Here is a 27,744-nt window from a genome sequence, read left to right on the forward strand (position 1 = left end):
ATGTTGGCAAAGGCACACTCAGTAGCTAGGCTAGTAATCTAATATATATATATATATATATATATATATATATATATATATATATATATATATATATATATATATATATATATATATATATATATTTTTTTTTTTTTTAATTATTTCGACTTTAATTTAAGCTTCGTGTCATTGTATCACAAAGTAGTTCGCCTACATCTCTTTAGGCTCGTTTCATTTTCACAACAATGTGCTTCGCACTTCCTCTTCTTCCCTCCGCGACCCGGTGTTCAAGTGTGTGTGAATATCTTTCGATTCCGTTTTTATTTCACACTTTGCATTCATGCTGTGGGATGACAAGTGACCAACAAGTTCATGCATAATTTCTTTGACCTTTAATCGTTGACATCAGCATATTTTACTAGCCTTTATTTCTGTTGGAGTCTTAGAGAGATGGGGACGGTCATTGATGACATCAGACAGCTATTAAAAGGTATTCTCCACTGTTTCATTATTGATTGATTTTTGTGCTCTTTCAGTATGTATAAAATAGGCTATATTATGTAGGGCCTGCCTTTTTTTGAATGATTGTAGTTGGTTATTTTGTTTTTATTAAGGTAACTTTTTACATTTAAAAAATGTGTTAACTTATGACTTAAAGTTCTTTAATTACATGCTAAATTACTTTTAATGAGAATTCAAAAAACTTTTATTTTTCTTTCTGGAAGAATTTGGAGTGTCTGCAGTTGATGCACTTTCAAAGAGTTAGTTTTCTAAATCATTGTAAACTTATAAGTGGTTTACGCTCTTTAACCTTGACTACAGACTATGATTTAATTAGTTTTATTTTATCTTTTAATTATTTTGCTTTGCTGTGTTTACCCTTGAGTAGCCTAAAATGTTTTGTACAAAATGGTGCTTCATGAGTGATGCCATCATGAGATGTTATCTCTGTTGACACACAGACGAAATGACTCTTGTCATTTGCACATTCTGGCTTCTATGGAGCTTGCTTAAATAGAACAATTCTTTGCATATTTCAAAACATCTGTGCTTTATTGAGTAGCAATTCCACATGAGTTAACAATCAGATTTGTCTCTTTCCACATGTTAAAATACAACATAAAAGTTTTTACACATTCACTATGTTAGTTCTGGAGAAAAACAGTTTACAATGGCATTTTTTTCATTATTGTTTGCTCATGTTTGTTTTTTATAAAACAGACTAATGTAACATTACTGAGGATGTTTTCTTTTTTACTCTTGTTTTTTTTCAGACTGTGAGCTGTTTGTTTTTGAGATACTTCATGATGAGAATCTCAGTAATCCTGCTCAAGAGGCCAGGGAAATACTCCTACGAAATTTTCATATCATCCAAAAGAGGTGAGGAATGTCACAGTATGATTTATTCATGTGCAACTATTAGAGCTGACACATACTTTTTTCTCCTTGTTTGTACTACACACTGAATACCACAAAAAGTAAATTTATTGGAGCAAATTTGCAGCTCGAGAATCGGTGCTCCCAGTTGAGCTACAAATAAAACACAACAGTTAAACAGACAGGAAGCAAATTGCACAGTTCTTCTGTTGTTGTCTTTTCAGGAGCAAGGGGTACAATTACAGCGCTAGCCCGCTGGAGTGGTTTTGTGGTTTGCTGTGCTGAAACAAGGTGTTTGCAAAGAGAAAAAGCATCCTTTTTTTCAGCACTGGGTTACATGAATACTTAGCTGTCATTGCATCATTTGCAAACACTGCAGTGCACTGCTTCACAGATGTATGTGTTTACATATACTCAAGCTGCTATCAATCTAACGCCTCTTCGATTCTAGTACTACTTTCATTGCAGATCAGAAATGTTAATCTATGAATAAGAAAGACGGTGGAAGAATAGAAACTATTTTTTTTACAGATATAACTGTATATCTGATTATAAGCATTTTACAGTAATCCTTTTTTTATTTATTTAAACATTGCAAAGTTCATTTGGTTAGAAAGATATTTTATCCATTACAAAATGTTCTTCTCTAAAAGCATTTTTAAATCCTCTTTTTTTGCAGATACCCACAAGAATTCCCCCACAGATGTAAGTGAACAGCTGCTTCATGATTCTAATTAATTGCCCACAGAGATTTCCATTTCGATTCTGTCTTTCCCGGAACAATGGTTCTTTAGAAAAAAGTTGGTTTTACAAAAATGATTCGAGTTTCCTCCCACAGCATTTTCATTTTATGTATGTCTTTCGAATGAACTCTACAAAGTTTCTACTTTTATAAAGTTCTTGCCTTTTTGTTTACATTTTTTTTGTCCTAGTTGAATCAAATCTTGAAGATAGTTCAGATGACAACCGCAGCTCCAGTCTGGGACGCTCTGCCCCCTCGGATGACATGTCAGTGGCCTCTGACTACCAGGAGGAAGGTGCTTCTGAACGTGAGTTCAAGCCACTCTTTGTGCAGATGAGTGTGTTTACTCGTATGTCTAATGCATGTAAGCTGTGATAGGAAGAGACAGGAAACTAGTCTTAAGCATCTTTAGCACATTTCTTGTTGTGGGGGTTTCACTGGTAGTGATGAAATACCCCAGTGGAGGTGTTTGGTAACAGATCACCCTCTAGTGGATTCCCACAACCCTGCTGCTGGCATTGAGGAGCGTGTGGAGGGGGAATGGGAGGGTGGTCTTTACCCTCCATACAAAAGAGATGAAGCACTCCCTCTAGTGGCAGGCGAGGGGGATGTTAGGGCATGTGTGCTGCTGAGGTTCTTGCAGGGTTAAGCCATGGCATGTCTGCCTGTGTTTAACAATGGTGTTCGAAATGTTAGATTTCTTGTTCTTCTGACAGCAAATATATTTACATGTGTATAGCCTACAACAATTTGAAATACACTGGAACAAAATAAAAAGTTTAAAGCGAGAGAACAACAGGATGTACTGCATATTGAAAATGGCTCGTCAAAATCTGTATTTTGTGCATGTTGATTGTTTATCTTACTAATGTGGGCAGTTTGCTGTTGCTTCGGGGCAGATCTGTGACTGATCATCCCCGGCTCCTCTGTAACCAGCTGGTCTTGAAACCCAACCCTGTACCTGAGGGGCGTTTTATCCATTTTCTCTTCTTTATCACTCAAAAGCCTGCAGCTTTGCAGAAAAGAGCTCAAATAAAATAATTAAGGGGCATTCAAGTCAATAGCATTGATTTGTAGCGACCAGCTCAGAGATGATACTGTAAACCTCTCTCTTTTTTTTTGCTCGATTTTTAATTCATTATTTTTAATTAATTCATCACAACTATTTTCTTTCTTTTGACAGTATTCCAGATTGAAGAAAAAACAAATGTCTACACAACTGCCATTTGTGAAAACCATAAATTATTGTTTTTATCTCAAATACTCCTTCTTGTTCATTGACACGAAACGTCTCACCACCCCGATACTCCATATTCTCCATTGTTCCATTTTTTTTATATGTTGTTTGTAATTTAGCAACAAAAGGGGTCAAACCTGGATGTGCTCCTTTGATTCGCTTCTTTGCCGCAAAAGGCATATAAGTCAAAGAGGAGTAACTCGAGGAAGATTCGCATCGTGTCGCTCTTTCAATAAAGATAATGACCAGTGCGGGCAAGTGCAGTTCAGGGTTCATGTTTAGTTCACCATTTGGGAATCTCGCATCAAACCCTATGAGAGGACATTTGGAATTTGAGCGGGAGAGCATTTCGGAGCACATGAAATTAGAGAGAGGAATGTAATCATGAAGATTAACATTCAAATGTGCACCTATTCAAGCAATTCGGATTTAGTTTGTTTTCACATTTGCCTTTTATTCAATAAGGACGCTCCGTGCTGAGAGCCCTTTTTTTGCTTAGCCTGAGTGAATGAAAAACAAAATGCATATGTGATATGAATGAGCTGTTGTCCATGCATGCTGACATTTTGAAATTTTCCCTTTTGTAGTGGAGGGTAAATATAGTTCAGGCATTCAGTGCTTGCACCGTTACTCGCTCTGTGTTGTCACATGCTCGCCTGTGTGAGGAAGGGAAATTGACTGTGTCTGCTTGTGCTCGAACATGACTGGAGGATGAGGCAGCCATTGACTTGTCGATGGGAGGAGCTAGTGTTATTTCATTTAGCCAGTGCTGCTTCCCTGTCTCCAGAGGGAGGTTTGACACTAGATTTGTTATAGCTGACAGGAACAGATGGGTGCTCTATTGTCAGGGCCCCTGTCTGTATGGTAATGTGAACTGAGTTTCACCCGCAGACCACACGGTTGACCCCACCGTGCCTGCAGCCTCGTCTGGATGACAGCAGCCCTGCAGCTGAGGATGGGAAGCCCAGGGCAGGGGGAGCCTCACAGTGGGGTGGATATTTTGCCAGGTCAAGTTTAGGAAATGCAAAAGTTGTAAAAAAAAAAAAAACTAAACTAAACAAAAAACATTCGTATCTCTTAGAATGGGCTGAGTAGATGTTTGCTTGGGATGATTGCTAAAATGATACAAATATTGCACACAAGACTCCAACCCACCAATCATGTCAGTAATAACAAATAGAGCAGAAAAGGTGTATGGTTTGTCAGTCTGACAGGAGTTTGTGTGTGTTTAAGAGGCTAGTATCAGTGCATGTCCTATCAAAGGCTGCACATGCTCTGGGCTCTTTGTGTGCACTGACTTGATTTATGTTCAGAAACAAAAGCCCCTCTCGGTCCTGTTATCTTACCCCACCACAGCTCTACAGGCAAAGCTGGAGAAGCCAATCAGAAAGGCCAAAGATTCAGAGATAAGTTGTCTCTTTATCGCAAATTAGATCATCAAGATGTAAATTTGATTTCTTCCTCAAGATCTTAGAAGCCTCTAAATGAATGGTTGTGTTGGTTAGGAAATTGATTGTTGTAATGAATCTCTGGAGAGTCCAAAAAGAGCTTGCATCGATGAAAAAGACACTTTAGCTTGGCAATTAAGCAGCCCTTAGTCTAGCAACCTAAAGTGACCAGCCTAACATGCAAATCTCATTTTCGTCCCCATCACGGTTACTGTCAAGGATTTCACACTAGTTCACATCTTGTCATATTTATCAAAATGCAGTGGCATGTGGCCACACCGAGGTCGAGGTGAAGTCATGTGATCATAAACACCTTACTTGACCTTAGTGTCTGAGTCGTTGTCAGCTGGTACTCATCCACGTAGCCTCTTAACTTCATACATTTACTGTGAGTGCTTCTTCCTCCCTACAGTAAACTTTTGACCCCTGGGTCTTATTCTGGTCATTTCATGACCTGTCTGAACTCTGTCTAGGGCAACTGAGTCTACATTATTGACCTCAGCTGCCATAGCAACAGCACAGTTCAAATAAAGTTTCACTGGCTCGAACAGGGTGTGGATCAGCAGCTTCCATCCATTCTACTAGTAATCATCCATGAATTTCCTCCAACCACGATTCATATTCTGATGCGGTTTTGTGCAGTTAGAAAGAGTAAAGGATACAGCATTGGAAGACTTCATAAGGCACCTTAAATGATTTGGCAAAGATGACACCATCTTTCCTCTGCACTGTCGTTTTCCCATCTTCTGTTTCCCTTTGCATTCATTAATTGAAATTGACACGTATTAGACCCGAGCATCCTCATTGCATCGCTGCTTCTTCCATAAGGGTTCAAAAGTTCACTTCAGTCTCAGAAGGCTACGATGCTGCAGAAAATGCTGATATTTGCTCTCGCTCCATCTCTTGCTCATTTGTATTTTCACTGTTTCACCCAAACACTCTCTCACTTTGCCTCCTGCCCAGTATACCAATCATTCGGAAGAGATTTTCAACTGTTAATGTCATATCATTGTCAGTCTATTCATTGTGCCATGATGAGTAAACAGAGCATCACTATATTTATCATGCATTTTCTTTCATTGGTAAGGAAAATATTGCTTCTGTGTTCGAAATAATATGTCTCGGTCTAGTAAAAGTTAGCGTGGGTGAGGAGAGGAAGTTTTTCATGATTTGCAAGGGATGAAATAAGCAGAATAGGAAGTCACAACCTTGAGTGTCTAATCTTCTTTGCAACCTGTCAGTATCACAGACAAATGGCAAAACGATTCAATGCTGTGGGTTCAGCTAGAGGTTAGTCTTCCCAGGTACCTCCAGCTCTCTCTCTCTCTCTCTCTTTCTCTCTCTCCTCTCTCCCTTACCCATCTTGCAAATGAGAATTTGATTTTTCTCTCCACTGGATTCCATTTCTGGAGATTGATGAAGTTTCGATGCAAGGCCCAGGTGGCCTGATGCTTTCATTAGGAAACAAATGAAAGCGTGTGTAGGTGTGTTCCCCTGTACACTCACAGGGAAGGAGTGCTCTTCAGATGTCTTCTATGTGTCTTTTTTTAGTTTTAGATAAATATAGATTTGCTCTTGGCAACCAGTTTTTTGCATTTCTAATATGTACAAATGCTTGTGTTTTGCAAGGGCAAAGATGTGTTTTTTCTGCTAGAAATGAACATTAGTTGGTTAAGAACTTTTTTTTGTCTTTATATTTACTGACATAATCCATTTGAGGTTTCTGACTCTTTGAGGTCTGTTCTACAGCAGCATTTGGAATGTTTTTACATCTTTAAACTGACCAGACGAACTATTTTTCCATGAAATGTCTTTCTACCCTATGATTTGTCAGCCTGTGCATGTATCATTTATCTGTAAAAAATTGAAAATATTATGCTAATTGCATAATTTACCATATGTTTTAAATTGAGTGTTGAAACATGTAATAATCATAAAAGTGCCCCCCCCCCACTTGTTTCTGAATTTGAGTAAGGACCTTCAAGAGTGAGAGGCTATATTTAATTTTGGGAGATTTCTGGTCATGCACATTACTGCAGTGTGTGTGTGTGATAAAACACAACCATTGGTATCCATTAAACCAAATCATTTTCATGATGACCATCAGGGCCATGATATGACAGATTCCAATGTACAACAAAAAAATCCTCTTGATGTTATCACAAGATTTGGATTTTTCCATGAAGTGAATTTTGTTACAACAATGCTTGGCGGCAGTCCATAAGCATCTTGAGCCAATAAAAACACTTCAAGTTAACTTATCCTGCTCTCCTAAATTTTATAGAGCAGCATAAGATGGAAATTTGTCTTCAGATTTGTGTTGTGTTTATAATTAATTATTTAAAATAAAGCATTAGTTTTATTTTTATAAAGAGAACATTGCTCATATATGGCTGGATTAAGATTACAGACGTGTAACTGTTGGCTCTTGTAGTTCCATTTAACGGTTTAAAAGCCTTTGAACTTTCTTTTTATTTACTTAAGGACGCGCGGGTCTTCACGTGCGGCTGCACAGGCAAGACTGCGCGTGCTGCTCCACAAAGACAATATTATATGCAAATTATTATACATGTATTTAGAACGTTTTTCGAATGTGAATTGTTAGTTTTGGTTATTGAATATTATTCTGATAGCTATGTATACGGACCTATACCCAATGAACCAGCTTATTTATTTAACTCTACTAATTTCTCAAAAATAAGAGAATCCGAAAGTCACGTAGGCCTAAAAATATAACATTCGGAAAAGGTATAGTAAATGTAGGCTATTTGTTTATTTTTATTATCCGATTATGTGGAAACAAAAGTTGTTTAACAGAACAATAATTAGGTTATAAGGAATGCAATAAATAACGCCACTGATGGATTTTTATTATGTAGCTATTACCTAAGTTCTCAATTTATGTGTAATAGCCTTTAATTAAGAATAATATGGGCCTTTACGTTATATGTATTTATCAATGTATTAGTCTATTTAATTCGATTTACATATAGCTTACTGTAAAATAAATAAATAAATAATAGGCTATTTTGCAATGTCTGATTTTTGCACAGGTCGAAATATTCCCGGTGTTAAGTAGAATTGAATATACACGATCTTAAATCAATTAGGTTTATTGATTGTTTATGGTAGAATGAATGGTTAAATTAAAAATCGTTAATGTGAAATTGTCTACTATAGTTATAGACCTACCAGAAATAAATACAACTAGGCATTTGTTAAAACCTGAAAAATCGAGGTGTATCCTACAAGCCTAAACACACACTAAATATTAACATTTGTGAGAAACATAGACAAATGTTGTTAGGCTACCTAGGGTTATTTTTACTAGGATGTCGTTCAGTTATTATTATTATTTTTTTATTTGTTGTCATCTTCTGTTGGATTCTGTTTTTACGTTCATCATCCTTAATATAGTCTGAATTATCTTAGAACAGTCGAAGTGTTGACGAAGTTCAGATTTCTTCAGAGAACACCATTCACTTTTATTCAACACGCGCCACCTGGTGGGCTTTTTATCTTTTGCCATTTTCCTGAAACTAAAGCAAATTCTGCTAATATTTACGTTTTAGAAATATTAAACTACACTTTTATACTATCGCTAGGCTAATATCCAATGTTTTTTTTTTTCTGAAAAGCGAAATCAGGTGATTTTCACTCACTCATTCCCAGTAAAATAAACCAGACCCACAAAAGCAGTTTTCTGGAGTTTATCAGACGGTCATAAATACCTGTGTGGGACACATGAATGTGAGCGTTAACAAACATGTCAAACTTTACGACCGTTCTGCATTCCTCATGTGATCGATGCTCGATATCATGCATCTAGATTTGCCGTCACAGACAGTCGACACGTGTCCGCTGGCATATTTCATCACTCTTGTATCAAAACTGTTCAAAGAAAACCTAACGAGCAAACAGATAAGAGACGCAAAACTGCGGAATTGTCCAATAGTAGGCTAGGCTATTCTATAGCTACAGACTTTATGAATTTTGATTTTATGTTTAACGTCGAAATGATCATCTGCACTCATTTATTTCAAATGAATTAAATCGATAGCTGCAATAGGGAGACCAAGAAGTATTAGGCTATAAAATATTTCAATTTAACATTAATATCAAGTACAAGAAAATATGGATTTGTATTTTATTGTATTATTTTTATGCTACACAGATAATATAAAGATTGTATTTAACATATTTAATTGGAAACAAATGTAGAATAAATGGAATAAAAAAAAAAGACAATGCAAAACAGAAAGTGTTACAAACCATTCTTAGCATGGTATTTATATATAAAGGCCTGTTCTTTAAACATATAGACAAAAAGCTGTGTGTGATGTTATATTTTAAATGAAGCAACTGCTGGTATGATACCGGTTTTGTTATTTAGCATCAATTAATCATTCGAGTTGTAAGAAATTATTCTTCCTTACCTCTTTTTCTGTCCTGTTAATCCTTTATATTTATACAGACGTACAACTTGCACTGTCACCTCAGGAGGGTGCTGGGCATATAATTTAGCACTGAAGTTCCCTTCTTTTTGGTTAAACTGATGTTTTTACAATTCATTCCGAAATACAACACTCCCTGTCTCAGCCCTTTTTTCTTCTCTTATAGGAAGTCTCAATTTCTTCCCACATTGAAAACATTTGCTTGTGACAGAGTGTCTTGTAAATGGATCCAAAATGATACTGAATGGCTAATAGAAACAGCAGCAACAATGCAATGCTATATTGAAAAATAATTAAATAAATAACAATTGCTTGCCTGAATTATACACTCCAAAACATTTATTACCACAGTGCTGTGTAAGTAGTTTATTTAAAATTTTAAATCTGTGTTTTAGATATTTAGGTATTAGATGAAGATCTGTATATCCAGTCATTTTTAGTTAAATAACAACAACAACAACAACAACAAAAAAACATCCTTTTATATATTTTTAATTTTTGTAGCATTAATTATTTATATATATTAGTACCTTCTATTATTTATAGCTTGTTGAAATAAACACAAACTTTTAATTGTTATATCCTAGTTAGTTAATATTTCTTTGTGAATTGGCTATAACTAAGAGCACAGGAATCCAATCTTTCTCATGCCTCATCTCCCCTATTTTAAGTATATTTCCACGTCTCGCCGAACTCATTTTTCTTTGCAGCCGTGTGTGATGATGACACTGCTTGCGAGTCATATCTCCTCTGGCTGTCGCACCCCAGTCCACCTCTCTGCCATCTCAGGATTATAGTATTTGCAGTTAAACTTTTGAATGGATGTCATAATATATGGGGGTAAAATTTATAGAGCTCCGGTCTCTCAGCGGAGGACCCCCTTTGCTTTCTCTGCTCATTGCCAGACTATAAATTTTCCTCTCGTATGGTGCAGCTCGCCAGTAAAGAAACAATGTTGTGGCACTAAAGCATGCTAAATGGTTTCCCACATCATGTGTGAAGCCCACAATTGCGCCTTTAAACAGAGGCTGGCTAAAGGTCCACCCTGGAATCTTGTAAATAATAAGTAATACTGCAAAACTGTTCAGGGGCTGCATGATTTCAGGTCTCATGTTGTGAATAACCGATCCTTTTCATTCAAATCGAATCAGTTCTTGTTAAGGACAATTTAGAGAGGTGATGTTCAATTGAGCCATTCACCTAGGGATCTCTCTCTCTCTCTTTCTCTCTCAGTCTTTTGCTCCCGCTCCCTGATGCCTTTCCTTCTTTTTTTCTCACCCTCCTGATGTTGCTATGCGCATGCATTGCACAGAAGCCACTGCCTTTGCTTTTAATGAGGAAAAATGTGTTGTTCTCTGTGTGCAGTTTGTGTATTGGTGTGCTGTACAGAAGGGTTAAGGATGCTCAGAGTGCTCCTTTTTTTCTAATCAAGTGCTGTACAGGAGAGCATAGCAATTCCGGTCTCTCCATCTCTCCCTGATCAGTATTCCTCCCCTGCCTCTCCCATCAGCCCCCCAGGGACCCTCGTGCCTTCTGTTTCACCTCAACTCTGAGGTTCATGCCGAGGTCAGCCGCAGACCTGTGCGTCCCGTGCACACGGCGCGTAACTGGATAACATGGATTGGGCATCGATCTGATGCAGATTTCTTGCACTGTTTATATACTGTATATGCAGCCATCATCATTTTTTGTGATGTATTGCTTAAATTTTTTTTTCATTTATCAATGTTGTGTATGTATATATTTAAAGCACATGCTAATAACTTAATAGAACTCTTAAATATCATCAAAATAAATATTCATTTTCATACTGTTTTTAGTGTATGTGTTTTTTATTTATTTCGTCAAGTTAGTATGCAATTTTAAAATTAGCCAGTTGACAGATATCAGCCATAATATGAAAATAGTTATCCGCTTATCTGTATTGACAATTCAGTGTATCCCTATTTGTAAAACGTGGTTCATTATAACAAGAATGCTTCAGTGATCACATGATTGGTTAGTAATTTTTAATTGACTCATTTAGCCAATAGTGTAAAAATGTTAGTGGTCTTGACTTTTGTGAATCTACTGTAAATCAATGCATTGTGTCGCAGGGTCACATGTGGTAATGTCAAGGTACACCTGTAATGCAGTCATGCAATCTTCCCTAGATATTTAATTATTTGATCTGTTATGTGCATTTAAATAATTAAAATGCCATAAATAGAAAAAAGAGCGACTTACAAAAACACTATATTTAATGGAACATTTTGGTTATCTGACATTTGTAATTTCAAGAAATGTAAGAAAACAAACAATTTTTTTAAAATAAATATATATACATACATACATTTCACCTCATTTATGTAGTTGACAGACCTTTGCATCTGTCACTGCTGACTGTTCCCTGTCATTGACTCATAGCCACTCAACTGTGATGCTATTTAATGGTGTTTTACATTAACTTCACTGGATCATTACAGCATCAATCAGATTTTTATAGCTGCTGGATCACCTGCTGTGCTCATAACATCACCTGTGAGTGCAGTATTGTGCATGTTGGTGAGGATATTAAATGCGCACAGAGCCCAGCTTTATTATCTGATATGAGATTATGATTAACAATAATTAATTAAATAGAATGTGAGGTTGTTTGTTCGCTACTCATTTGAGACTTGCAGCTCTCGCCGTCTAATTTTTTGGATGTCATTGTTACAAAAGTGTTCTCTGAAGAATGAGTCCGGAGGAGTAAACAGCAGCCCGTTGGTGGTGGCAGGCAGTGTGCTGTGGAGTGATAGGAGTAGTGTGACCTGGAGCTGTGCCTACCTCCATGTTGCAGAAGGAGAGGGAGGGAGGCTGGGCCAGCCATGTCTTGGTTCTCCTGTATCCCGCCGAGCTCCACTCGTGGCATCAGTCCCCGCTTTCCTGCTGCTGTGGCACTGATGAACGTTCCTCTGCGTGGCACGCTCAGTGCCTCACTTCACCAATCTCGTCCTGCCACATCGCAGAGGCCATGCCATGCATCACCACAAAGCGTCTAAGCAGCCGCGGAGAGCGCCTGGAGGAAAGTCATTAGCTTTGTGTCGCTCCCTTTCTCCTCTCCCCACATCTTCTTGTTTTTGTGTGCCTCTTGTCACGAGTTACTGAGAGAAATCAAGCTTGGAATTGGACGTTTGCTTAGCGGAAACTAAGTATACAAGTAGTCTGACGTATGCTTTGCTTTTGATACATTTTGATGCTCCATTTCCCCCCCCCCTTTGAATACTTCATGATAATTGATGTCGGTAACGAACAGCATGAGAAAACCAAATAAATGAACTTGGAAAAGGCCTAACAGCACAAAGCCTCTGAGAACGATGGTGATGTAACACACTGAAATATTCATAAACATCCACAACACGTTTAAAAGGAAATGATTGGCTTTATGCTAATTAAGGAGGGAGAATGCAAGGGCTGAGAGTTAAGAAACCTCACTGCTCTGAATAATTAAAAATGCAATTTATAGGCGAAATGAAAATCATCAAGAACGGTGCTACGTGCATTTTTAATGTCACTTTAATAGTCATACAGAGGTTAATTATTTTGGTTATGATTGTTTCAAATTTGCAAGCTTTTAAAAACATGTAGAATCTAAGAGAACTGACAATGTTAGAAACAGGCAGAAATATAATAGAGTTCGGTCTCTTGATTTTTTTTTTTTCCTTGCCTTTTTGGCAGCTTTTTGTCCTCTGTGGCTTTAAATATATCAAGCTCTGATTGGTTTGAAGGAAATGGCTGAAGTTAAATGTTGCGTTTGTTCGGCCAATCAGAATCTTGCGTTTCCTTGGAGACAGTTCAGAATAGAAAAGCATGCCATTTCTGTAGGTGAAATGTTTGGTTACACTGCTACCCTGTGGAAGATTCACGAATATAGTGACTGGCCAGAAACACCCACTGTTTGGTTTCCTCAGAAAGGCAGGCCGTAGGTGGTGAAGAATGACTGAACACAAATTCACCATTCATTTTGCCATTGCTTAAGACACTGACCGCACCGTGGGGTCAGACAGCAAGGCCCCGAGGAAGAAGGCTGTCAGTAGGTGTGTGAAGATTAGAGAGACGGTTAATTGTACAGCATTCTCACATTTCTTCTGTTTATTCTGTTTCTTCTGAACTATTACTGGGGCTTGACCTTTTAGATAAATGAACAGAGGGGTGGGGGTGTGGATGGATGAGAGGAGTAAAAGGTGTCTGGACGAAAGCGCACAAAAAGAAAAATGAACAGAAAAGTGGCTGGACTGAGGCCTCCGGTTTTTTTCCGATGATACATCAACTTACCCTTGACAAACAGTGTGTAGCTCAGTTGTATTTATGATGGCGTAGATCTGACCATGTGTAAGGAAAAGGCTCATGTGTGTTTGTGAATGTGTGTGAGGGTCAAAGGGTTCCTCTGCGAGATGGTCATCTGTCTGATAAACTAGAGACATTACATGGCGGACTACAGAGCTCGGTGGTGATGTCACACAGGCTGGGTGTGTTTGATGAGCTGCGTCTTATTTATAGAGGTATTAGACTCTCCAAGCTGTTATATCCACCGCTCACATCACAGGTGTGTTTATCATTGTTCTTTTCTCCAATGACAGGTTTAAGACAGTGCTCTTAAGATGACTGCACAGTTGACTGCATTACACTGTCTGTTTTTTGCAATTGAATTGCTGTCTTAACTCAAAGAGAAGAGATACCACAGAGATCAACATCAGTGTGCAGGGAAGGGATCATCTGCTGGTGTCTAAATGGGTTTTAAATAAGTCTGGTAGCGTGCCCAGAGGCCCACCTGTCGCCTAAGCTCTCTTTTAGCTCTTGAGGTTTGAAGTTGCTGGATCGCGAGGGTGAGGATTTGTTTCTCGATTCCTTGTTTGCAACAAATTGTTCGCCTGCGCTGCCACTCTCATGTGCCCTAGAAAACATGCTAAAAATAGCCGCGTGGGTGCAGATTAAAATGCGGCAAGCCCTGCACCATATTTTTATATATTCTTATTACAGTTGTCATCTTATTAGCAGTGCCATCAGGGGCCTGGGACAATTTTTTTATGGGTGGGCCCCCTCTTCACTAAACCTAGAGGTTATACCACCCAATGACAGGTAAAAATGTTAATTTTAGGGGTGCAAAAGCTCAAGGGTACACCTTTGTATATAATACACACACACACACACACACACACACACACACACACACACACACACACACACACATATATATACTTAAACTGTTTAAAAACAAATAAGATAAAAATCACTTTTCTATTAAATGCAGTTCAGGCACTGAAAACTCTGCCATGCCATCACAGGAATAAATAACATTCTCAAATATATTAAAACAGAAAACAATACAATATTTTATATAATTATAACAATATTTTACAAAAGCACTGTTTGCACTATATTTTTCAAATAATTCAGCCTGGGTGAGCATAAGTCCAAATAAGTCTGTTGAAAGTAGAAAATTATCTTACTGAACACAATTTTTTGAATGGTAGTATGTTTTTATTTATACATTTATTATTTTAATTGTGTAAACGACAGAAAGCATAACTGTTCTATTCTATGTTAGAGTAAACGTGTTACTTATTGTAGATTTCTGAAGTGTTACAATACCACATTATATCTCATTTTTTCCCTTGATTTCTGATATACAGTTTTTGAAGAGATCCCATTGGTGGCTCCACAGGACCTGAGTAACATTCTAAAGCAAGGCCACCTCGAGAAGAAAAGACGTGGTAGGAATATTTAAAGTCATAGCATTAAAAGTCACAATATCCACAAGCATTTCAAATCTTCTTCTTTTTTCAGATCACAGTTTCTTCAGCATAGAATGGCAAAAGCGATGGTGTGTTCTGAACAACACAATATTTTATTACTTCGGGAGTGAGAAAGGTGAGTCCCGTCGCGTTTAAGAAATGATACAAGTCTGTTCATGAACTTCAAAGACAGAGATATTGAGAAACTTGGATTTTTTTCTTCTAAATTCAGACAAGCAGCAGAAGGGCTCATTTTATATCAACGGCTACAGTGCAGAGCTCGTGCCCAGCTTACGCAAGGACTCCAAGAAGAATTCATGCTTCGAGATGACTGCTCCTGGAAGACGTTCTTACCAGGTTCAAGACACACAAACACACTCACATTGCTCATTTCTGTAGCTGTGTTCAGTCATCTTGCTGGCATTACAATGAAGAATGAGAATAGCCTCCAAATCAACGATGCTAGTTTCTCTTTGCAGTTTACTGCCAGCAGTCCCCGTGAGGCCAGGGAATGGGTGGACCAGATCAATTTTGTTCTTAAAGGTATGTAAGATATGAAATACATTTTTATTATAATACATAACATATATAATGCTTAATGCATCTGACTTGATCCAAGCACCATGATGATAATCTTAAGGTGAAAAGGGCAGTTTTGATAAAAAACAAAACAAAAAAAGGCATATCAATAACTTTCTTTCTTGCTCAGCCAATAAGATAGGCTCTAGACCTCCTCATGCACCACGTCACTGAGCTTCTGAGTCCAACGTGCTTCAGGCTGCCTCCTCTTCCCTGTAGCACAGCGCTCTTTACAGGAAATTGATTGGGATTTGCTCGGTCATCCTTTAGGGGCATCGATCTGGTCCTGCTTGGCATTGAGGCAGTGAGGATATGATAGCCTGTGTTACAGAGCTCAGTCACCTGCAATCAGGCCCTCACTTCATCTGAGACAGATCTGAGGCACCCTCGCCACTCTAAAGTGGGCTCAGTGCGGCCCTCTGATTTGCGGGAAGTAATGGACACTCCTGAGATAGTTTTCTCCCTCCCCACCCCCCTTTGCACATGTCCATACAGCCAAATGGCACAAGCGTCATTTAGTATTAGCACTTTATTTTTTCTCCAGATTTCTGTACAGTGTTACTTTACTATTATTATTTTCTTAATAAACTTTTCAAAGCTACAACAAGGACCAAAAATGTTGGAACACACTGAAACAGATCGATATTTGAATGATTTTTGATTTTTTTTTAAAAGTTTAACTCTTTATGAACCATTTACTGACGAAGCAAATTTGTTACATTGAGTATTCTCAAATCATGCTGGATCCCATTATCATCAGTGCAAATGTGTAGCAATTGGATTCTTGTGACAATTGTGACAAACCAGGAAGAAAAGGCTATGAAAATGATTTTATTAATTAATTTTTTCACTCAAATTAAATTATGCTGATAATGTAATTTTGTAATAAAAAGCATTAAATTAGAAAATTGCAAAATAGGCACTAGTGGTCTCAGACTTTTGGGAACCCACAAAGTGTAGATCTGCTATTTGTTTGCTGTCGTTTTCATTATTAGGTGTTAATGTTTGCTTTTATGGCTTCTCTCCAATATCTGGAAAGTGACATGTGACACTGGAGGAAAATTCAGCTTTGCCATCAAAGGATTAAATGACATTTTAAAATATATTAAATTGAAAACAGTTATTTTAAAAATCCGTTCCAAATCCGTAAAAGCTGCGTTCATCTTCAGAACAGAATTTAAGATATTTTGGATGAAACCCTGGAGGCTTGAAACTGTCTCATAGACTGCCAAGTATATAACAGTGTCAAGGTCCATAAAAGATATGAAAAGTAGTCATCAGAATACTCCATCTGCCATCAGACGTGCAATCTGTGTTTAACTTCTAATACTATTTCACAATTTTACTGTTTTTACTGAACTTTTGGTTACAATAGAACCATTTTCGCTAGTGGTCTCAGACTTGGGATCACATCATGAAGATTGTAACATATCATAATCAGAATGAGATTTACTGCCAAGTATGTTTGCATGCACAAGGAATGCATATCATTTGTGTGCTGTCATTTTCTTTATTTAGGTGTTAATGTTTGTTTTATGGTATCTCTCAAAGATCTGAGCTCTAACTTAATTCCCTTTGACGATGATGAGGAAGAGGAGGCAGAAGAAGAGGAAGAGACATATGATGACATTGAACGAGCTACCACACCACCACCCCCACGTCCTGGGCCAGCATCTGCTCCAGTTCCAAACCCGAGTCTGGGACAAACCTCCCAAAACAGCAGCAAGGAATGGAAAGACCAAGCAGGGACTCAGGAAGATGAAGACGAGGATGAAGAGGACGAAGAGGACATTTATGAAGTGCTTCCAGGTACAGAAAAACAAAACAATGTATCTCCTTGATTGGTCCTTAAAACACAACAGAGTTAAATATAGGATTATCCTGATAGCTAAACTTACACAACTGTGAATGTGTTCACCCTGGTCACTATCTTAAAACACTGACATCAGTTTTTGATGGGATTTTGGAGCAAAGTTACTGAGGTTGTAACCATCAGCCCTACAATGTTGAACACCATCAATAATAGCAGATACATCAAGATCTGGTCACCCAATGTGATAGCAGGACCCTCAGAGGACCTAATGAGATCTCTGAGGAGAAATACATCACTCTGGGTGCTGTCATTTTCACCTTACTTTGCCATGTGTGCTGTGCAGCTGAGCTGGCCACATATGGCGGATCGAGTGACCACCTCTCTCACTTTTCCGCCCTTCATTCTTCTCTCTCTCATTTTCTTATGCTCTCCGATTTTCAGTTTGGAAAAATGCTGAGCAGGTCTTTTATGTCATTGCCTTATATATTAACTAATCTATTAAAAAAATAATTTATATGCAATTGTGTATGCAACCGTTCATAGGTTTGTGGTCAGTAAGATTAAAAAAAAAAGAATACTTGTATTCACCAAGGATGCATTACATTTTTTGAAAATGACTGTAAAGACATTTATATATAATTGTGCTTTTAGACTTTCTTTTCATCAAAGAATCCTGAAAAGATATATCATGGTTTTCACAAAAATATAAACGTTAATAATAAGAAGAAATATTTCCTCACCACCAAATTAGCATATTAGAATGATTTCTGAAGGATCATGTGACACTAAAGACTAAAGTAATGGCTGCTGAAAATGTAGCTTTGCCTTCACAGGAATGAATTATATTTTATAATATTTTAAAATAGAAAACAGTTATTATAAATTGTTATCATTTTTCACAATACTACAGTTTTACTATATTTTTTATCAAATGAATGCATCCTTGGTGAGCATAAGAGACTTCTTTCAAAATTATTATGACCACAAACTTTTGAATGGATGTGTGTGTGTGTGTGTATATATATATATATATATATATATATATATATATATATATATATATATATATATATCTGTATTCCTCATTAATGCTTCAGCACTATCCTGGAAATTAATCAGAAAATTAGATTTTAACTGGTAAATGTTTAAGATTCAGAATGCGCATATCAGTTTACACTTTGAAATTGCTAATTTTGAGCTCTCATTTTTTTTTTTTTATTAAAACTTGTGCAACAGATTCCAATACTTTTTAGATGTATATTTTGCACTTGCGCACATGTTAAAAGGCTACTTTAGCTTTACAGGTTTTTTTCCTCATGCTGTTCCTGGAAGCTCAGGGCAAGCTTGTGCTGTGGGAAGTATAGGGTTGCTGGACGGTGGTTTTATCGGCAGGCTGACAGCGTGAGGATGGATGTGGGAGACAGAAAGCTGGGCTATCACTGTCACCTCATAGACCTAGAGGTGCCACGCCCAGAATCAATGTCTGTCTGCCTGAAACACACTAGCCATCTAACCCGGCCTGGCACCTCCCCTATAAATCAAACAGGAGCTAGCTGTTCTGCCAGCACTGCAGATATTGTTTAATATACTTATGAGAGTTCAGAGGTACACAAAGTTGTTCCAGAAGTTGGATCTGCAAGGAAGATGAAGCATTATTAGCTTCAGTAGACTGGTGCCAAAAGATTAATGGATATCTAAAGCTTAGCAGTAGTACTTGATCTGTATTTCTATAACCTTTGACCCTCTGTATTTTTCAGAGGATGAAGATACTGACAATGCTGAAGAGTGGGATGAAAAGCCTGGTAAGTAGATTGTGTGCGTTGATAGAGAGATTCTATAAGTTGACAAAAAATATATGGTTATATTTGTGTTTTAAATAAAGGGTCTTCAGATTATGCAAATTATTACCAAGGCTTGTGGGACTGCGAAGCTGATAGACCTGATGAGTTGGCCTTCCAGAGAGGAGATCTCATCTACATCCTCAGCAAGGTCTGTGTTTGTTCTCTCAATCTCTCAAATAAACACACACACACACACACACACACACACACACACTGATTTGTTAGTTGAAGCACTCTGCATGTATTTTGATGTTCTTTTTTTCTTATCTCGCTCTATCCGTCTCCTCACTAATGATGAATAATACGCAGCTGGCCATAAGATGAGTCATATCGGTCAATACTCACTGACTTTCTCTTAGCAGCTATTCATTTACTGTATTCTAAATGACAAAGCTGGGATGGTCTTTTCAATCAGTCAGTACATTCTTATTGCAGCATTATAAAAAGAAGGCCTCAGCCAAAATATAATGAATCACGATTTGTGGCTTCTGTTTCTAGTACTGCTCTTTTCTGTCGATTATTCTATTTCAATCACACAATTTACGAAATGAATAGCATCAGCAACACATCAGCTTTGCAACAAAGCAGATTAATTTAAAATGACCTTTCTTACAGATATCCAAGAGAATTGCAGGCAACAGATTAAACCTGTAGCATGTCATAAAGACATAATAGGAAACTCCTTTTACATCTGTGGTCTGTAGACCACTGCAATACTGTGTTCACAGTGGGACATTTTCAGTAATATGCTGTTGATTCATTGCTGTAGTTGTGTCTTTGAAAATTGAGTGATGAGCCAAGCAAACCACTTTATTTGGTGTATTCGCTTTAATCCATATATTTTTTGTGTCCTACAAATGGGATGTTAGCAGGAACAAATAGTGTAGTTGTTTAATATACACCACTGAAAGAATCAATGTGTTTTGATTTAGCCTTTAACTGAGCTCAGAGATAGTTCGTCCAAAATGAAAACGCTGTTGTCGTTGTTCCAAACCTGTATGACCTTTTTCTTCTTTGTAACACACACAAAAATATATTTATATCTTAGTGTTTTGTGTGTTTGTTCTACATTATGAATTGATATTTCTGCTGAACACAAAAGAAAATATTTTGAAGAATGTTGGCAACCAAACAATTCCTGGTAGCCATTGACTTCCATAGTATTTATTTTCCATATTATGGCATTCCGTTTGGTTACCGACATTCTTCAAAATATCTTCTTTTGTGTTCAACAGAAGAAATATGCTCATACAGGTTTGGAACATGAAGGTGAGTAAATGTAGAAAGAATTTTAGTTTTTGTGCATGGGTCATTTATTTTAATCTCATGCTATATTTCTAATTTGTGTAAACGATGATTCTTCTAACCATTTCAGATAGCTGGAGCATGTCTCTGATTTTGTCGTCATGCTGTTATTATATTCAGTCAAGTATTTATCAGCTCTTATAATCCCTCTATTAGTATTTTCGAAATGGCTGCACTTGTATCGTTCAAATCTCTTATACCTCTTCGGATGCATCCTCAGAATAATTTCAGACAATGTGGGGCTGCCCCACTTGTTTTACAGATGCTTCCCTTGAACGTTGACCTTACTGAATGAAATATAGGCCGTTGACTAGAACTCAAGCCTAACTCTAGCGACCTCTTTAATAAAGCAGTGGTCATAAAACGTGAGTGCATAAATTCTGCCGCACAGAGGTGTGGAGGGGAGCCCAAGTATATTTGTGTCAACACCGAGCGTAATTACAAGGTGATAAAGACATGGAAAGTGCTAAATCAGTTCCGCTTAGCAACAGGTTTTTGAGGCAGCGCTATGATTGACCGCTGTGAAGTCACAAATCAAAGAGGTCGACAGCGCTGTCACAGCATTGGTGTAAGCAGAGCGTACAGATTAAAAAAGCTCTTTCATCAGTCTTTATTGATCCACCACTTACAGTGAATAAACAGCTATTCGGCTCATCTACACTAATCACTACGTATCTATAATATGTGGGAGCATTTTATAGTGTGAACACATGCACTGAAATCATTAGTGGTTATTATTAGAGTATTTTGGTAATGCTCAGATGGAAAATGGAAAATACATTTAAAGGGGTTGTTCACCACAAAAAAAATAAAAAAAATTCACCCTCATGTCATTCTAAAACAATTTTTTTTTGTAGTTTTTTTTATGTCCATTCAATGAAAGTACAATGGATTTGTATTTATTTATTTACCTTACTTTCTATCATTGCATGGATAGAAGAGTCCTTACTGGTTTGGAACAAACATGAGGGTGTAAACTATCCCTTTAACTTCTGAACTACACTGCATTGTTATTCATCGAAACCCAACACTGAATTTCAGTACAATTAAAAAAAATAATAATCTTTTTTTATTTTTTAAATTTTATTTATTTTTAATTAATTTAGATTTATTTAATGAGCAATCATAATAGTTGCATTATGGCTGGCTGTTTCCTTCAGATCAGCCTCCCCTACAATTGTTTCCATTCTCATGCCACATGGTTCCTTAGTTAAAAACACTTGAACATAAAATAGTGGCGAAGGCTAACATCCATCTGGCAGTTTTGTACGGCCTGCTCAATCCTCAGGGCAAGGCTGAAGAATCAGGGCACTAGGACAGCCCTGTTTTTCTTACTGCTCCAATCACTTATCACAATGCATGTGCGCTACCTATTTGTATTTTAATTTTTCTTTTATTTTTGTGACTCTTTTTTTGCATTATAGTTTTGTGTGTGTGTGTGTGTGTGTGTGTGTGTGTGTGTAGTTTAAGGGCCCCATGGAGAGTTTTTTTCTGAAATATTCTTTTTTTTTTCTTCTTCAACCATGCCATCCTTTTGCATTCCAAACCCTTAATTTATGTGCTTAAATTCAAAGTACATGACTCCCAAAGGTCAGGCCCAACACATGCCAGAATTCCCACTGGAATCCCCTTAAAATCCTGGAATGAGAAGCAAAGAGATTTATTGCACTGAAGATGGAGGCAAACTTCTCCAGGTCCCATTTAACATGCAAGCCCACTGATATATCCCTTTCTTTCAGTTCATCTTGGCTTTCCTACAGCATGTGCTTTAAACTCTCACCATCAGGGGCTGTTAAGTCTAGACAAGATCCAACCTACTTTTAACATCCAGATGCTCCATCAGTATGGCTGTGGACACTACTGCCACCTTCTGATTAAAGATTGGAAGTTTTTTTCAAGCTAGTGGTTTTTTAAAACAAATACTTGATGGTCTGTGTTGAAAATCTGGCTCATGTCGCATTATATTTATATATTCTGATTTTTTTAAATTTAATATTTTAAATATGTTATTTATATTTATGTATAGTTTTTATATAGGCTAGTTTGTGTGAATTTGCATATGAATGTGCAGTTCTCACAGACAAAACTGGGTGATTGTGACTTCAGACGGATGACTGCTCCAGTTGGCCTCCCACCCATGGAGTCAGCCTCCTACAAAATGCCTAAAGAAAAGGAAAAAGTGGTATAAAAGAAAAGGAAAGTCCAGTGGAAATAGACACTCCTTTTAAACTCATTCACACACACTCATCTAAGGACCTGCCTTCTTTGTGGCAATAGAGGCACAGAGGCGCTGTATGGACATATTGAGCTTTCTATTTACCAGCAGAGGCATCAGGGGGTGAGTCTGGGGTTCTGGGGTCATGCAGAAGGCAACGGTCATCTCCCGGTCAACTACAGTAGGTCATTATTCAGACTAAACCAATAGTCCAGAACTACACAGCGGCCGCCCCCCTCACACTCTGCATAATTGTTATAAATGGCAGGCCACATAAACAGCCATCATTACAGGCTCTCAGCAGCATACACAATCCACTTTAAATGCCTATTACGTTTAAGTGCCATCCGTAATCCCCAAGTGTACTTTTACAATGGCAGATTATTTGGTCATCCACATTTTTACTCGATGTCACACCTTCGAACGCCCAGGGTTTGGGATTAAATAAGGCATGTGCTGTTTCCGCTCCGGTTTATTTGACTATGCCAAACCGATATTAATTTGACCAGTTCTTAATGGCTTGCTACGATGAAAATGACATGCAAATGAAATGCACTGATTGAGATAAATTGGACGACGGCTGTCTTTGCTCGAGCAGCAGATCAATACCTGTTCGCCACCTGCCGTGTCCGCTGTTTAGGACTAGCAAACAACGTGATGTATTGGTGTTTGTCTTTTAAGATGGCTGGATGAGCGAGTCCCTGTGCAGCACTGAGCGTATGGAGCCGATGCTTTACGATGTGAGTTAAGGAAAGAGAAGAAGGAGAGGAAAAGTGGAGGAGGGGGTTGTAGCACCCGAGTGCCGGGTTCAGCGGCGGGGCAATGAGAGACTTCCTGCGCTCCATCACTCCCAAGGCCTACCTCAGTCAGCTGGTGGCCAGGGGCAGAGGCCTCATGTCTCATTCTGATTACCATGTCTACTGCCTCCATGGTGTGTGTGCGTTTCTACTCGTAACTGGAAAAAAAATGAATGCACACGGGGAACCGAGGGAGAGTTTGCAAATAAGGAAAATGATTAAAACGCGATTGAGGAAGGAGGCATGGATGCAAAGTGTCCTCTTAGAGGGAAATTTATAGAGGGGAGAGGAAGAAAAGGTTGATTGGTATTCTGTTGCTATTATAGATATGAGTCACTTTCGATCCTGTCATGATATTGTTCAAGTTAAGCCACTCCTTTTTTAAGGCATCATTAGCTGTCAATCTGTCCCCTGGTCGCTGGAGAGCAATAGGCCCATCTGAATACCATTGCCAGTCGCCCCCCTGAGTGAGAAATAAATGATATCAGTGGCACACTGCAGGTGTTGTCATGGCAACACACACTCCCGATAGCTCCCTGTGCCAACTCCGCCTTCCTCGGAGGAAGGTCATGTGGAGGTCAGCGCCATCGCAGCGATGCACTTCACTTTCACAGCAGCTGCCCACCAGACCTAGACACAAACTGAGATGTACCTGACCCTGTCCTGTTACAGAGAAGCTTCCCGAAAAGCCACCCATTATCCCCGTCCTACACAGTTCTTTCGGGTAAATCTCTATAACAACCCTTTCTACGGTCAGGCGCAGATTGGATGTCTCCCAAATGCCTCTAGCTGACAGATGCATCGCCTAAAAGCAGTTTGCTAGTACTGGGAGGCAGGAAAAATGAGGCAGCAATGAAAACGACACGAGTCATCGAAATGGGACGGGCTGCAATGGAATGTATTGACTCTCTTTCTTGTACTGTGTGTGTACTCTGTTTGAACCCACATTTATACCATGTTTGGGGAGGATGGGGGCGAGGAAGGCTGGGCGGAGGAGGCGTGTTGGATGGGTGGAGGTGCAGCTTGTTCAAAATGGCTTGATCAGCCCTGGACGCACCTGTGATTTGAGGAGTATTATACAGCCATGTGTTCCAGTCTTCGACACTGATTGCAATTTTAAGATTGGTAATAAAATTCAGAAGGGTACTTTTACTGTTTTAACAACACGGTCAACACTGTCGATTTTTCAGTGTCGATTGTCGATTTTTTTTTTTTTTACGGTCATGAAGTAATTACTTAGCTTATTTAAAATAAGTACCTACTCCTGAGAGTATGCGGCTTCAGACACAGCCACTGAGTCATTCTGGAACAAAACTGTGTGACTTACTTTAGGATTGAGTCACTGAATCATTTCCTCAACTGATTTGTTCAAATCACTGATTCATTTAGGAATAACATAAGTGACTGGCTGCATGCCAAATCACCCTTTCACCCTAATTAATTATTTCTTATTTTACTCCACTAATATAGTGGCTACCTGTTCAGTGTACATTTATTGTGCACACATTACTAAGGTGCATTATGGGAATGAATGAGTGCACATGATAATTTGTGAACACCACTACAAACGTCTGATCCTTCAAATATTGCATTGCATCAGGGAATAGAGGGTGATTTTGGACACGGACGCTCTTCATGAACAAATCACATAATAATTTATGCAACCAATTTGTTCAAAACAAAGATACATTCAACTTGAGTGCCACATTTTTAGAACACTGTGACATGAACAAGACAATGGAAAAGACATGATTTAGTCTAGTCTAGTGCATCATTGCATAGTAAAATAATGGAAAAGCTGTGCACTAAAATGCGAAACGCTCTCTGTATGAATGGACCCTTCTGGCAATATTGGGTGTAAAATGTAAGTTATTCAATATTAACTTCTTGTTTACCGAACTGTCACATGAGAACATCAATCTACACCTCCAACAATCCCCATCTGCATAGCTGCATGAGTCTCAGACAAAAAGCTCAATTTCTTGGATGTACTGCTATCGAGGCGCTGATGCCACAGCGGCATTCAGATCACCGTCCAGATGGATTTTATTCCATATAGCATCATTAGAGCGGCTCATCTGCATGGGCTGAGGACTACATTAGGCTCTCAGCACTGTGGGTGTGCTTAAAGAGGGGAAGGTAATTAGTTCCTACTCTCCTCAGCAGGCAGCGGATGGATGACACGCTCATCATGTCTAAATGTACAGTGTGTGCTGCTAGAATACTAAAGCTCTTAAAACACTCCAGTCTTTCACTATCAGTGCATCACATTCTTTAATCTCCTCATTTATAAACCCCTGTCCACCTGAATCTGTCTTCATTCATTAAAAGCCAGATCTAGGGCTCTCTTTCCACTCTTACTCTGAAGAGCTTTGGCCTGGAATAGCTCTTAAAGTTATTTGAATTTGGAGAGGAGTGAATCAAGAGAATGTTATGGTGGAAAAACAAAGAGCTTCAAGAAAAGAATAAATAAAGGTTTATTCTGCTTCCCTCAAGGCCTAACATGTTGTTATACTTTTGCAGCACCCTGATATTATCATTTGTGCATCCAATAACAAGTGTTATCTAAACATTAGTCCCCTAACTTATGTCAGTATCTGTAGTTAACGTCTAACAGATTAACCACACACTTCTTTAATTACCACAGAAATCAGTAAAATTGTGTTTCAGGATTTAAATGAACATTCACATTTGCATTTGAATGGCTGAATGCAGGTGCATGAAATTTTGGTTGTATTATAAACATCATGATACTTTGTTTTTATGTTCAGTTTTAAAGCCCTGATGAGCCAAGTAAACACATCTCTCGCCACAGCATTTCATTTTCTATGATTCTGCAGATGAATGCCCTCATTACACAAATGCACAACTTCTTCAGCTCAATGTTTTTGTGATACAAGACTGCGCGTGTATATAGATTGAACATATTTGGAGAAAATAAATGTGCAAAAATGGCTAAGAAAAGTTTGTCTATTATAATTAGTTTGCTGATGAATAGATTTTATATTTTGTATCTAATACAATGAAATTCACTCTATGTATTACCTTTGAACTAAATCAGTTGAGAAATAATTGTACACTGCTGTCTTCTGACCATTGACAAAATCCTCACACAAGTGTCTTTATTTCTGTCTAAACTAGGAATATAACATTCATGGATGGTGGGTTGGAGAGCTGGATGGTGCTATTGGCATAGTCCCCAAGGAGTTTTTACATCCTGCTTATATTCTATGAGGTACTTGCATTCACAGAATCATTCTGCATGATTACTTGGCGTATGGCCTAAACGAGAACAAAAAAACACAACTTAAACTGAGAGTGAGAAATTGTGTAATTGTCATATTGTATCCATCAACGAACTTCACTGCCGTTTTAAAGTTTCTGAAGTTTTCAAAATTGCATCAGCATTAAATCCAGACACTCCATGCTGACACCTGCTGGAAATCATTGCAACTACAAAGTTATATGGCAGCATTATTTTAGATTCACACATTTTTATGCATTTAGTACACATTTATGGTACATTCTTCAAACTGGTGTTCAATATTTTTGCTTTCTTTTCTAGGTTGGCTTTTTGCGAAGATCACAGAATGTTCAGCATTATAACACTTTAACACCTGTCATGGTTTGAAAACCGGTCAATGATTAGATTAGAATGTGAATTCAAGTAAAAAATGCATTTTAGTCCATTTATAGAACCATAACCCTATCTGAGACCAAATTGATTTGTATATAAGACTTTTTATATATTTCATGATTAGTGTACACTAAGAGGTTTGTCTAGATCTACATTTCATGGTTTTCTGATTTGTTCAAACATAAACCACATTTATTCAAATGGTGTACATAAGTGTAAGAACTTCTCATTCATCATCACTTAAAAGCTGTTCTATTTCAGCAGCACAGAAAACAATTACCCTTTTTAATATACAATTAAGACCATTACTGCGACAAACCATCATGAGTTATTCTTTAGTGTGTTGAAAGGTTTTCTTCTTAACTGCATTTCTATTTGAAAATTGCTTAGTTCAGAATTCAACTAACCATTTCAGCAGATATTACTCCATGGAAATAACCTGTCATACTAGTTTAATTCAAATAAAAAACCTTGGCACTTTGGACTTAAGTATACTTTCTCTGTAAGATTTAATTACTTGTATTCATATAGGAGCTGCAAATCAAATTACTTCTATAATAT

The 27,744-nt window shown here is 37.9% G+C and overlaps 1 protein-coding gene across 1 annotated transcript; it reads left to right on the forward strand.

The window, feature by feature from the left end:
• Positions 1–218: 218 nt before the first annotated feature.
• LOC128025313 (src kinase-associated phosphoprotein 1) lies at positions 219–27,667 on the forward strand. The gene is made up of 13 exons (XM_052611548.1): positions 219–472; positions 1,257–1,362; positions 2,039–2,064; positions 2,292–2,408; positions 14,895–14,975; positions 15,049–15,132; positions 15,229–15,353; positions 15,476–15,539; positions 17,127–17,384; positions 19,146–19,190; positions 19,271–19,377; positions 26,688–26,781; positions 27,112–27,667. Exons 1-12 carry the CDS (start codon positions 433–435, stop codon positions 26,778–26,780), a joined length of 1,146 nt encoding a protein of 381 aa, XP_052467508.1. The 5' UTR covers positions 219–432; the 3' UTR covers position 26,781; positions 27,112–27,667.
• Positions 27,668–27,744: the final 77 nt, after the last annotated feature.

The sequence above is a fragment of the Carassius gibelio genome, chromosome A12 (assembly GCF_023724105.1).
Source record: "Carassius gibelio isolate Cgi1373 ecotype wild population from Czech Republic chromosome A12, carGib1.2-hapl.c, whole genome shotgun sequence".
NCBI classification, from domain to species: domain Eukaryota; kingdom Metazoa; phylum Chordata; class Actinopteri; order Cypriniformes; family Cyprinidae; genus Carassius; species Carassius gibelio.